We start from the raw sequence: 12,880 nt of genomic DNA on the forward strand, positions 1-12,880 counted from the left end.
CTGTGTAAGTTTAGAGCACTATATCCATGACTTTTGCTGCCCGTGCCAATCCCCACTCCAGAGCTGGCCCTGGTCTGTCTGTTGCAGGTAGAATATCATTGTTGCTCGGCATGTTGGCTCCAGCAGCTGGGCTCCTGTCTTCGAGAAGCTGTTCCAGCCTTGGCTGTCGGGACTGATTTATTACCACAGGGAAGGCTGTGTGATTTTCCCCACCGGCACCAAGCATGTTATTGAAATGTTCCACAGAAAAGTTTCTTTTTAGTGAAAAATCCAAAGCAAAAATACTTCAGCCAAAACCAGCAGTGTTTTGATTGGAAAATGGTGCCATGCTGCCTCAGGGGAGTTGTAGTTTGGATTCCTCATACTTCCATTCTCCTCTATAGGCCCAGCTCTCTGGTTGGACTACATCTCCCATGATGGACCACAGTCTCCCCGTCTCTCTTCATCATGGGAGTCCTTGGGAGATGCAGCCCAGCTGAGGAGCCCAACCCCTAGAGGAGAATGGGCACATGAGGAAACCAAACTACATCTCCTATGAGGCACCAAGCTCTCTTGATGCAGGATATCTAAATAGAAATATTTCAGGTTTTAGACAAAATAACTTGATTTTGGGGTGTTTGATTTTTGCAACCAAAATTCAAAATTTTCCACAGAAAACAGATGCTTTTTGTTGAAAAACATCTTTTAATCAAAAATCAAATTTTCTGTTGAAAAACAATTTAGATGGAAAACTTTCACCCAGCCCTACTGCTTGCCTTAAAAGCTGTAAAAGCACCGTCGGAAGCGGTCCTGCCATGACCCTGGGGGATGGATTTGATGGGACCCATCTCTAATTTCCATAATCCAAAGCAGATTTGCACAGAGTTGTTTATTGTATCACTAAGGCTAAGATTATGTCATGGAGGTCATGGATTCTGTGACTTCCAGAGGCCTCCGTGACATTTTCTGCTTCAGCCCTGGGGTGGTGGAGCTGGAGCTCTCAGCTGGTGGAGGCCCCCGGGGCTCCATTTTGTTATGGTTATTTTTAGTAAAAGTCAGGGATAGGTCACGGGCTTTACTCCTTGCCCATGAGCTCATAATGCTTCCCAGGTCCTGCTGTGGCTTGTTCTGTGGCTGCCCTTAGATGCTGCCCATGGCCCACGGTCATCTGAGAGAAAACGTCTCCAGGTGGCTTTGGTGCTTTTCAGCGTAAGGAGCCGTAGCCCTGAGAGGGATCCATATTGCTCTTTCCATCTTCCTTGGGGGTGGCGCTCCAAGCTCTGCTAACGTTACCTCCAACTTAAGCTGTGCAGGAAGGAGGCTTTTACAGTGTCCCTCTTGTGACTTGGGGTAAGAAACCAGCATGTAAATCAGGTCAGTTTTGTCACCTGATAAATTGGATAGCGTATTCCAAGACAACTTGGATCAGCATTGGTTGGGATGGGAGGCATTAGAGAAACCCAGTCCCCACCCAGACCTGTTCTGTGGCCTGATCTTTATGTCCCCCGTCTCTAGCAGGGAGCAGTTTGGATGGCAGGCTAGCGCCAGGATACAGAATTTGGATTTGAGGAGCTGCTGGGGTTGTGCACAGACACTCCAGTAACTTCCATCTATGAATGCTGCTTCTGGGAGCTGAGCAGGAAGGAATCCAAAATGGGGCCTGGGAGCAAGGGTGGGGGGAGGGTCTTGAGGTGCAGGGTTTCCTAGCCAGTAAGGCCAGAAAGTACAGTTATAATCATCTGGTCTCACCTGCTGCTTAACCAGCCCAGTGATTCCCATTTAGTGTGGCCTTCAAGCCTGTTGCACTGCCTGGGTACATCTACACTGTGTTAAGAGACCCTCAGCACAGCCGTGGCTAGCCTGGGTCAGCTGACTCGGGCTCTGCCTATGGAGGTAAAAATTGCCATTTAAACATTTGGGCTTGGGCTGCAAAGGGGGCAGGTGTCAGAGCCCGGGCTCCAGCCCAAATGCCCGAATGTCTACACGGCAATTTTTAGCTCCATAGCTCGCTAGTCCGGCGTCATCTAACCCAAGCTCTGAGAGTTGGTGCCACAGGTGTTTTATTTCAGTGTAGACCTGAATACAGGCTATGGCTCTGTATTGCCTATTTGCATGTCCCCTGCTAGCCAGGCCAAGCAACTTTGGGAACATTGGGCAATGAGAGGGAGACAGCAGAGAGAGGGTGAACAAACCATCCTGCTACCCTTCGTTGGGGCAGCCTTTTAAAGACTTCAGTCTGCAATTACCAAGTTGTCCGGCAGAGGGTACTGCTGCTCTCCCATAAAATCAGGCATCCTATAGCTGTCGGATCCATCTGCCTTAGCACGGTCCCTCTGAGCTGCTCCTTTGAAATCTGTCTCCCTTCCTGTTCTTTTGTTTGTTCCAGGCCCTCTCCTGAGGGTGGTGGATGGAAATCCCTCTCTCCTCTGTGCTGACTTTGTGCCTATCACTGGGCTCTCTAGTACCCTCAAGGTTTCCTCTCCCTCCTCAGTGTTGCACTCGGCAGATGCCTGTCCCATTAGTTGTTGCTTTGCCAGCTGTACAGGCTGTGCTCTTGTCCATCCCACCCATCAGCCCTCTCATCGGATGTTGCTCTTAGTGACTGTCTCTGGTGACGTGGTACCCGGAATGGAATGCAACAGCTGAGCTGCGCAGCGGGAGGGACTCGTGCCTCCCTTCTCCATGATACAGTGTCTCCCCCGGCAGCTTTTCCTTTATTTGCACCTATGTTGCATTGCTCTGGGCATTCCTAATTTGTTCTCTACTGGCTCTTCCTCCTACTGGGGGTGTGTGTGTGTGTGTGTTTCAGCCTTGCTACTTCCTCAGCTTCTCCCTTAGCGCGTACAATATAATTCTTTGTGCTTCCTTTAGAGTCTTTTATAGGGATCTCTTCCTCCGCCACTGAAAAGCAGCCACTTTTGGGGTGGGACATGGCAACTGCGCTTGGCTCCTTGTACTCCTTTCCTTCCCTGTCGTGAGAGCTGTGGGGGGAGAGAGCAGCAGCGTGCTCCTGCTGTCCCTGATGCTGTTGGCCTGGTGATTGCGTTTGGCAGGACGCAGAGAAGTTGGTGGGGGACCTGGTCAGTTGGCAGAGCTGCGCACTGGGAGAAGCAGCAGGAGGGTTGCAGCTCCCCACTGCTGTGGTTGAGGATGCAGGGGAGGGGTCCCTGGTTGATTTTTGTTGCACCTGCACTTACAGAGTGGGGCGGGGTGGACTGAGCACTGCCATGTGACCCTCTGGGGTTTTCTCAGCTTGCAGGGACTGGGGAGGAGGCCATGGTCAGTATTGTCCGCTCCTATGATGACTTGAGCCGCAAGCTCTGGAACCTGGAGGGGCTGCCGCTGATGGTGACAGCTGTGCAGGGGACCCACCCGACCCTCAGATACACGGACGTGAGTCTAATGTGGCAGGGAGAGCACGAGGGATGGGAATGACTGTGCCCCCTTCGCCCCGCAGCAGGCTCCGCATTGGTGGGGCTGGGTAACATCCTAGCCATGGTGAGGAGCCAAGTGTGACGGAGACAGGAGCTGGGAGCGGGGAATGGCTGCTGTGAGGTACTGGAAGGGGCTTGAGGCTGCGACTGTCGCTTCAGACCCAGCCCGGCCAGAGGAACCAGCCTTGCTAGGGAGCAGCGCTTGGTCCCCTTCTCCCCTCCAGGGCCTGAGCCCCCTGGCTTCACAGCACTCCCAGTCCCTGCCCTGTGGAGCGGAAGAGCTGGTTCAGAAGGCCAACCTGGGTCTTGCATGTGGCCATAGGGAGCACTAGGCCCCAAGCCAGCCCTGGATGGCTGGGGTTTGGATGGGGCCCCTCAGGGGTGGGCGATCCAGCACCTGGGGAGCTATGGGAATGGTGCCCTGACTGTACCGTGATAGGGAATTGTCTCCTCCTGGCATGGCAGTAATTCTCCTAGGCCCCAGTCGGGGAGAAGGCTCCACTGCGCTGGGCGCTGTACGTGCGCTCGCTCTCGGGAATCCTAGGAGCTGCCATGGAGGAACAGACCCAGTGGCTTCTCTCATCTCCTGTGCGGCTTCCCCAGCTGATCACCCACCTGTGCCCTGGAGCACAAGGCTTGACAGCTGCGGTGCTGGTGTTTATGCACATGGCTGCTTGCGTGGCCGTGCTTTTGCTGGCTGCGATGGTGGGCACGAGAATGGCACCGTATTTGGGAGGGATGTGCTGCCTTGCCGTGTGCACCCCACTTTCTCCAGTATCACCCCATTAAACTTCAGTCTGGCTGTGTCATAGGTCTTCCCTCCAACCCCCATGAAACCGGATTATTCGTACCACATGAGGATCAAGGATAAGGAGTCGTTGCTTCCATTGGCTGAGAAGCCCTGCCCGGCGTATATAGCCCCAATGAAAGGTAGGGTAGCAAGGAGGGGAAACTGAGGTATGGAGGCCGGGGGGAGAAATAACCTGCCCAAGTTTACATATGAAGTGCTGGAGCTGGGAACCAAACCCCGGAGTCCTGGCTCCCAGTGCCTTGCTCTAGCCACTAAACTGCCCAGCCCTCTGCATTGTGATCTGGTCTCTCACTGCTGCCCTGGGCTCACCCTGTTCCTGTTGCTGATTTAACCCCTCAGTCGTGTGCCACATGGAAGGGAGCGGCCAGTGGCCGCAGGACAAAGAAGCCATCAAACGTGTCAAAGCCGCTTTCCACCTCCGGCTGGCCGAGCTCCTCAGCCAGCAGCACCAACTCCTCTGCCGGCCTGTGGCCACCCACACAGATGTGTACAAGGTACAGACACGGGAACCTGGGGTGCAGGCAGGCTGAGATTCTTCTCTGATGGGCTGGTCTGGTCTCAAGAGTCAAGGAGCTTTTGTGCCTGGCTCTCTGAGAGGGAGCCAAAGGAGCTGTGGGGTGGGTACAGCGGCTGGCACTGCCAGCTGCAGAGCTGGGTTTCTGGCTGGTGGGTCGCAGGGACCACCAGGCATGAGGCTAGCATGCTGCTCTTTTTCTTGGAAGGCTGGTCCCTACATGTATTCCACCGTGGGTACGCGTGCGCCTGGAGCTTGAGGACATTGAAAGCAGCGTCTGTTGATCTGCACATGCGCCCTGGCTCACCTTGTGCCTCTGACCAAAAAGATAAAGGGCGGGGCGGACCACTGGCCTCCCTAGTTCTTTTTCGTTGCTGCGTGGTTGTGGTCAAAACCTCCGGTGTCTGAAGCTTCGGCTTTATTCCTTTATCTGTGAGCACAGAGTGAGGTAGCTCTAAGTAGCTTTTTGAGGTTTGAATTTAAAAGTTTTATCTGATAATTTTTATTGTTTTTTAGTTAGTCGCTCTCCAGGCTTGGGGAGCTCTCCTTCCACTCTCCCCGCCCCTGTTTCTGATAGTGGGCTATGCGCAAGACTCTGGGCTGATCAGACCCAGAGTGGGGCAGCCCCCCCATACATCGACCTGACTCAGCGAGGGGTGCCCCCTGCCACAAGGTCTGAATCAGGAGCGAAGGACTCTACTGCATATCCCATGTCGGGGTTTTCTCAGGAGAGCAGGGAGCATTCTCATAAGCATGAGACTAAGTCTTCCTCCAAATCCACTTGGAAGAAGGCAGTCTGATTCAGCCCTGGCTAAACCGAGCAAGTCTCTAAGCCCAGCCCAAGAAAATGTAGTACGTCCTAAGTCTCAGCGGCGTGAAAGCTCATAAGTCTAGGGCTCCCATCGGCACCAAATGGCGATCTGGCAGCAAACACGAGCCACTGACCGAACACAGATCACTGAGAGCATCGGTTACCTGTGGTACCATCCTTGTCTTCCATGGCAGTGCTTGAGAAGGTCTCACTGCGGCTCCGGTGGTTCGGGCAGACGGGACCCCTCTCGCTCCAGGAAAAGCTGAGACCTGCACTCCTCCTGAGAGCAACTTCTTTCTCGCAGGCCGAATCTCCCCTCCTTCTGGTCCCTCCCTCTCAAGAGAGGTTGAGTCCCCCAGGAGAGCTGACCTTTGGGAGGAGTTGCTCTCCCATTCCCTTGTCGGGCTATGACTTCCCTCCAGTGGCGCTGTTGGACCAGAATCAGCTTTCTTCTCATCAGGAGATTCTGAACCGCCCAGTGAACCATCACTCCTTCGTCCAAGACACACCTTCCTGGTCACAAGGCCTGGACCAGTTTGGGACCAAACCTCCACCTCATCACTAAGGCTAAGATTTTTGTCACAGATATTTTTAGTAAAAGTCAGAGACAGGTCATGGGCACTAAAGAAAAATTCACGGAAGCCCATGACCTGTCCCTGATTTTTACTAAAAATATCCATGATAAAATGGGAAGGGGCTGGGCAGATGCCCGTGGCTGGGAGCTCCAGGCCCCCCCACCCCTCCTGCAGCTGGGAGCTGCAGGGATCCCCCTGCCTGCCATGCCACGGGGAGCTGTGGAAATCCCCCTGTGATGGGCGGTGGCAGCCAGGGCGTTGCAGGGATCCCCCTGCTGCTGGTGGTGTGGGGAGCTGTGGGGATCCCCCATGCTGCTGGGGAGCTGCGGAGTACTACCCTGCCCACGGCAGCTGGGAGCTTGGGGGCACCACTGCCCTGCAGCTCCCAGCTGCCAGGGCTGAAGTCACGGAGGTCACAGATTCCGTGACCTCTGTGACTAAACCGAAGACTTACTCATCACCTACCTTGGAACGGTCAGTACCCCATGCCGTGGGAACCTCTGCAACCCCCATTCGATCCATCCAGTTGGTTATTCTGGGGCTATGTGACCAGTACCATCTCACAGAGCTGGTCTGGTCTGCTAGGGAGTCTCCTCTTCTCTTCCCTCCCCTTTGAGCGGGCAACTGGACCTGCCCGCGACCCAACTGAGGAGGAGTATGCGCCGGATCTGCTGGCTTCACCAGAACGGATGAGATTGTCTTCTCAGTCTCCAATATTCTCAAATGAGAAGTGGAGTCCTTCTTACAGTGCGGAGCGACACAGTGGGTTCTTCGGTACCAAAGGGGGGTTTTGGCTCGATGTATTTCCTAGGCAGTTGGAGACTCATTCTCGACCTCTGCCATATTAACCTCTTTATTCTCAAACTCAAGTTTTGCACGGTCACAGTGGCATCTGTAATTACATCCTTGGAAAAAGACATGTGGTTTACAGCCCTTGACATGAAGGACGTCTGTTTTCACATGGACATCCACCCTACTCACAGACGCTTTCTCAAACTCATGGTGGGCTCTGACCACTTTCAATATAGAGAGTTCCCTTTCGGCATTGCTACCACCCCCGGGGGTTTTACCGAGGTGTTCTCTACAGTAGTAGCCTGTAGCAGACGCCGTGGTGTCACTGTCTTCCTCTACCTCGATGATCAGCTCCTTGTCGCCAGGTCACGCCAAGAGACCTATGTGTTGACTCGACAATCCTGCTACCCCTTTCCTCTTCGGGGGGGTCAGCGTAAATGCCAAAAAATCTGTCCTTGCCCCATGCCGACTTCATTGGGGCATCCTTAAATTCAGTCACAGCAAGGGCTTGCCTGCTGAGGGACAGGTTTCAGGCTATGACCAATCTTATTTACCAGGTCATAAGCAGCCTCCGAATACCTGTCAAGATTTTTCTCTTTCCTAGGTCATATGGCTTCATGTGATTATGTCATTCCATTTTCAAGATGCCATCTCTGTTGCCTACAAGTGTGGCTTCAAACAGTGTACTCGCCAAACTGGCAGTCCGTGAACACCATAGTGACTGTTCCTGTCCAAGTGATACCATCCCTGTCATGGTGGCAGAATCCCCGCCGGGTATGTGTTGATGTTCCCTTTGTCGCCTCCACTCTGGACAGAAGGATCATTATTAACACGCCCCGGTTGGGGAGCCCAGAAGGACAACTGTATAGCACTGGACATCTAGAGAGTCATAGAATGTAAGAGGGATAGCTCAAGGGAGGGAGGGATAGCTCAGTGGTTTGAGCACTGGCCTTCTAAACCCAGGGTTGTGAGTTCAATCCTTGAGGGGGCCATTTGGGATATGGGGCAAAAATTGGGGATTGGTCCTGCTTGGAGCAGGGGGTTGGACTAGATAGCCTCCTGAGGTCCCTTCCAACCCTGAGATTCCATGATTCTATGATTCTGCGTGGCTCCGGGTTGTGGCAGATGTCAGGCCGAGGGCTGTACTTATGTGGGGGGAGGGATTAGCCTGCTAAACCCAAGGTTGTCAGTTCAATCCTTGAAGGGGCCATTTAGGGATCTGGGGCAAAAATTGAGGATTGGTCCTGCTTTGAACAGGGGGTTGGACAAGATGATCTCATGAGGTCCCTTCCAACCCTGATATCCTATGGATATCAGGATTGGGAGGGACCTCAGGAGGTCATCTAGTCCAACCCCCTGCTCAAAGCAGGACCAATCCCCAACTCAATCATCCCAGCCAGGGCTTTGTCAAGCCTGACCTTAAAAACTTCTAAGGAAGGAGATTCTACCACCTCCCGAGGTAACGCATTCCAGTGTTTCACCACCGTTCTGCTGAAAAAGTTTTTTCTTAATATCCAACCTAAACCTCCCCCACTACAACTTGAGACCATTACTCCTCGTTCTGTCATCTGAGATAATGGCCAATGGCTCTGCAATCACATCTGCCAACTCCTTTAGCACTCTCGGATGCAGCGCATCCAGCCCCATGGACTTGTGCTCATCCAGTTTTTCTAAATAGTCCCGAACCACTTCTTTCTCCACAGAGGGCTGGTCACTTCCTCCCCATGCTGTGGTGCCCAGTGCAGTAGTTTGGGAGCTGACCTTGTTCGTGAAGACAGGCAAAAAAAGCATTGAGTACATTAGCTTTTTCCACATCCTCTGTCACTAGGTTGCCTCCCTCATTCAGTAAGGGGCCCACACTTTCCTTGGCTTTCTTCTTGTTGCTAACATACCTGAAGAAACCCTTCTTGTTACTCTTAACATCTCTTGCTAGCTGCACCTCCAGGTGCAATTTGGCCTTCCTGATTTCACTCCTGCATGCCCGAGCAATATTTTTATACTCCTCCCTGGTCATTTGTCCAATCTTCCACTTCTTGTAAGCTTCTTTTTTGTGTTTAAGATCAGCAAGGATTTCACTGTTAAGCCAAGCTGGTTGCCTGCCATATTTACTATTCTTTCTGTACATCGGGATGGTTTGTCCCTGTAACCTCAATAAGGATTCTTTAAAATACAGCCAGCTCTCCTGGACTCCTTTCCCCCTCATGTTGTTCTCCCAGGGGATCCTGCCCATCAGTTCCCTGAGGGAATCAAAGTCTGCTTTTCTCAAGTCCAGGGTCTGTATTCTGCTGCTGTATTCCCTGTGTCAGGATCCTGAACTCGACCATCTCATGGTCACTGCCTCCCAGGTTCCTACCCACTTTTGCTTCCCCTACTAATTCTTCCCGGTTTGTGAGCAGCAGGTCAAGGAGAGCTCTGCCCCTAGTTGGTTTCTCCAGCACTTGCACCAGGAAATTGTCCCCTACGCTTTCCATAAACTTCCTGAATTGTCTGTGCCCTGCTGTATTGCTCTCCCAGCAGATATCAGGGTGATTGAAGTCTCCCATGAGAACCAGGGCCTGCAATCTAGTAACTTCCGTGAGTTGCCAGAAGAAAGCCTCATCTACCTCATCCCCCTGGGCCGGTGGTCCATAGCAGACTCCCACCACGACATCACCCTTGTTGCTCACAGTTCTAAACTGAATCCAGAAACTCTCAGGTTTTTCTGCAGTTTCATACTTGAGCTCTGAGCAGTCATACTGCTCCCTTACATACAGTGCAACTCCCCCACCTTTTCTGCCCTGCCTGTCCGTCCTAAACAGTTTATATCCATCCATGACTGTACTTCAGTCATGTGAGTTATCCCACCAAGTCTCTGTTATTCCAATCACATCATAATTCCTTGACTGTGCCAGGTCTTCCAGTTCTCCCTGCTTGTTTCCCAGGCTTCTTTCATTTGTGTGTAGGCACTTGAGATAACTTGCTGTTTGTCCTGCTTTCTTAGTCTGTGGCAGGAGCCCTCTCCTCTTTCGCTCTCCTGCTCGTGAGTCCAGGGTGCACATCAATGTTCTGGAGTTGCGGGCTGTTCAAAGAGTTTGCAAAGCTTTTTTCCTGCTCATTCAAGGTCACTGTGCCATTGTGATGTTGGACAATACCACAACAGTCTTTTATATCAACCAACAGGGAGGAGCGAGATCCATTCCCCTGTGTGCAGAAGCGGTCAGTCTGCGGAGCAGGTGCGTTGGTAGTCTGCCTCCCAGGAAACCAGAATGTGCTAGTGGATTTTCTCAGCAGACATTGTGTTGTTGATTGTGAGTGGGAGCTACACAACTCTGTGATGACCAATATTTTGACTCTGTGGGGAAACGCCACCAGGGACCTGTTTATCTCCCAAACAGTCAAGAACCATTAGCTTCTTGCGCCTTGTCTTTCTTATCCAGGAAGGTTGCATTCCTGGTTGCCAGCACCTCAGCCAGGAGGGTTGGTGAGCTTGGAGCATTGATGGCGGATCCTTCTTACTCTATATTCCATAAGGACACGGTTTCATTAAGTTTACACCCTGAATTTGCCCCCAAAGCAGTTTGCATTTCACCTGAACTAGTCAGTTCACTTACTTGTGTTCTTCCCAAAACCTCTCTCACCCTCAGAAGAAAGGAGGCTCCAATTCAGCGAGCCTGAGCCTTTTACCCGCAGAGTACAAAACCAATCAGAAATTCTCCTAGACTGTTTTGTCACCAAAGTGGAAAGGGCCAGGGGTGAGGCTGTCTTCTCTTAAAGAATCTCCAAATGGATCTCAGCAAAGCAAAATACAGCCCACTGGCTGGCTAATCTTTCCCCTCCTCCTGGGATAAGAGCTCATTCCACAAAAGTGCAAGCAATGGCCATGGTGTCGCTTCAGGAAGTGCCTTTTACTTGATATCTGCAAGGTGGGTACCTCGAGTGGCTTTCACACCATTGTGAGATGCTACAGCTTGGTAGCGGATTCGTCCGTTTGGTGCCTCTTCTGGAATGGCAGTCCTTGGTTCGGCTCTGCCATCCACGACCTCACACTCCCCTCCTTTCGGAGTCCTGCTTGTCCGTTGCCCACAGTGGAATACACAGAGGGACCTGCACTCAAAAAAGAAAAGAAAGTTATTTTACCTTGTAATAACTGGAGGTTTTTCAAGATGCGTGGTCCCTCTCTGTGTTCCACTACCCACCCTCCTTCCCTTCTGCTTTGGATCTTCTGTGATTGGTGGTGGAGAAGGAACTGGAGAGGTGGTCGGCCCTCCCCGCCCTTCATCTCTTTGGTCGGAGGCACCAGGTGAGCCAGGGTGCATATACAGACGAACAGTTGGTGCTTTCAGACTTCTCCAGCTCCGGGCACATGTCGTGCGTGCATGCTCACAGTGGATAACGGAGAGGGACGAGACATCTCCAAGAACCTCGGATACTATAAGTAACTTTTCTGTTCTGCATCCTTGACTTGGGGATACAGCATCGTCTCTGCCTCAGAGGGACGTACCTTGGCTTGGGCTGTAACCAAGCTCAAGGCGTAGCCCGTGTATGTTGCTCTGGGCTCCTGCCCCCACCCACCGTGGCTCACTCTCCTGCCCTCTCTCAGGATGGCTATGTTTTCCGTCTCCAAGTGGCCTACCACAGGGAGCCCCACATCCTGAAGGAGGTGGTCACTCCGGAGGGGATGCTGAAGTACCGGGACACAGAGGAGTCTCAGCAGCTGGAGCTGGAGACCCTCCACCTGCCCTACCTGACCAGCTCTCTGCACGGGTAAGGAAGAGGGTATGCCCTGCAGGGGGAGGGGAGTGCATTATGGGTAGGTGTGACCATTGGTGCCTGGAGGTGCCATACTGAGATTGCTTAATGGGGGCAAACTGCAAAGAATGGGACACACGATCCCCCAAACTAGTGGTTATTCTCATAATTAGGTTCACCAAGCCAGCAACAAAACAGCATCTACAATACCTTCCTGGTTACCAAGAAGCCAAAACCACAGCTCCCTTAAAGCAACCCAGCCTTGGGCTCCCACCCAGACAGCCAAGTCAAATATGATGAAGATTACAAAAAATCTTGTTCATCATATAAAAAGTGCTACCAATCCCAAGAGATCAGACACATTACCCACCAGGTCAATGAATATTTCAGGTCTTACCCAAATACATGCTTACAGCCAATTCTTGTTAACTAAACTAAGATTTATTTTTTTAAAAAAGAGAGAGTATTATGGTTAAAAGATCATTATTCATACAGATATAAATAGAATTCTTAGGTCAGTTTCATAGTAGAGATAGTGAGCTGCTGAGTTGCACAAAGTTCTTTCCAGACTCAGTTCATTAGGTTATAGTCCGAATAGGCAGACCACATAAAGAGTTTGTTCAACTTCTTCCATGGGAAATAGCAGGGCAATCCAGATGGGAGCTGGAGAACTCCATCTCGTGACTCAGGTTTCCCCTGACCAAGCTTAAGCAGATCTGAGATGCAGGATCAGGGCCCCAGAGTTATTTTATAGATCACTGGCAGGCTATCAATAGCCTCTTGACAGCAGCTATTCCTTGGGCTTTGAGGTAAAACCTTCTATTTCCTGTGTATACACAGTATCAGAGGGGTAGCCGTGTTAGTCTGTATCCACAAAAACAATGGGGAGTCCGGTGGCACCTTAAAGACTAACAGATTTTTTGGGAATAAGCTTTCGTGGGTAAAAAATCCCCTTCTTCAGCTGCATGGAGTGAAAATTACCGTTACAGGCATAAATATATATTGGCACATGAAGAGAAGGGAGTTGCCTAGGTAACTAGTTGCATTTGTCAGCATAAGATAACTATCCATTAAGCAGTTCATAGATAGATAGTTTACTACAAACTTCAAAGAGGAACATAGACAATGGTATTATTACACCATCTAAATGTTGTTAATTCCTTTCTGATCTCTTAATCAATAGAATATAGTAACAGTCAGGAACCATCTAGTTACATTGTTAATCTCTAACAAGAT

At 51.3% G+C, this 12,880-nt stretch overlaps 1 protein-coding gene across 4 annotated transcripts in view; it reads left to right on the forward strand.

The window, feature by feature from the left end:
- The window catches only part of NOL6 (nucleolar protein 6), a 74,296-nt gene that overhangs the window by 18,334 nt on the left and 43,082 nt on the right, over window positions 1-12,880 (forward strand). For all 4 annotated transcript variants that reach the window (XM_084628676.1, XM_084628675.1, XM_084628678.1 and 1 more), the window contains exons 16-19: window positions 3,232-3,372; window positions 4,226-4,343; window positions 4,564-4,718; window positions 11,496-11,659. In XM_084628676.1, coding sequence (XP_084484802.1) covers window positions 3,232-3,372; window positions 4,226-4,343; window positions 4,564-4,718; window positions 11,496-11,659 — 578 coding nt within the window. The remainder of the gene's footprint in view (window positions 1-3,231; window positions 3,373-4,225; window positions 4,344-4,563; window positions 4,719-11,495; window positions 11,660-12,880) is intronic.

The sequence above is a fragment of the Lepidochelys olivacea genome, assembly GCF_965140295.1.
Source record: "Lepidochelys olivacea isolate rLepOli2 genome assembly, chromosome: 5".
NCBI classification, from domain to species: Eukaryota; Metazoa; Chordata; order Testudines; family Cheloniidae; genus Lepidochelys; species Lepidochelys olivacea.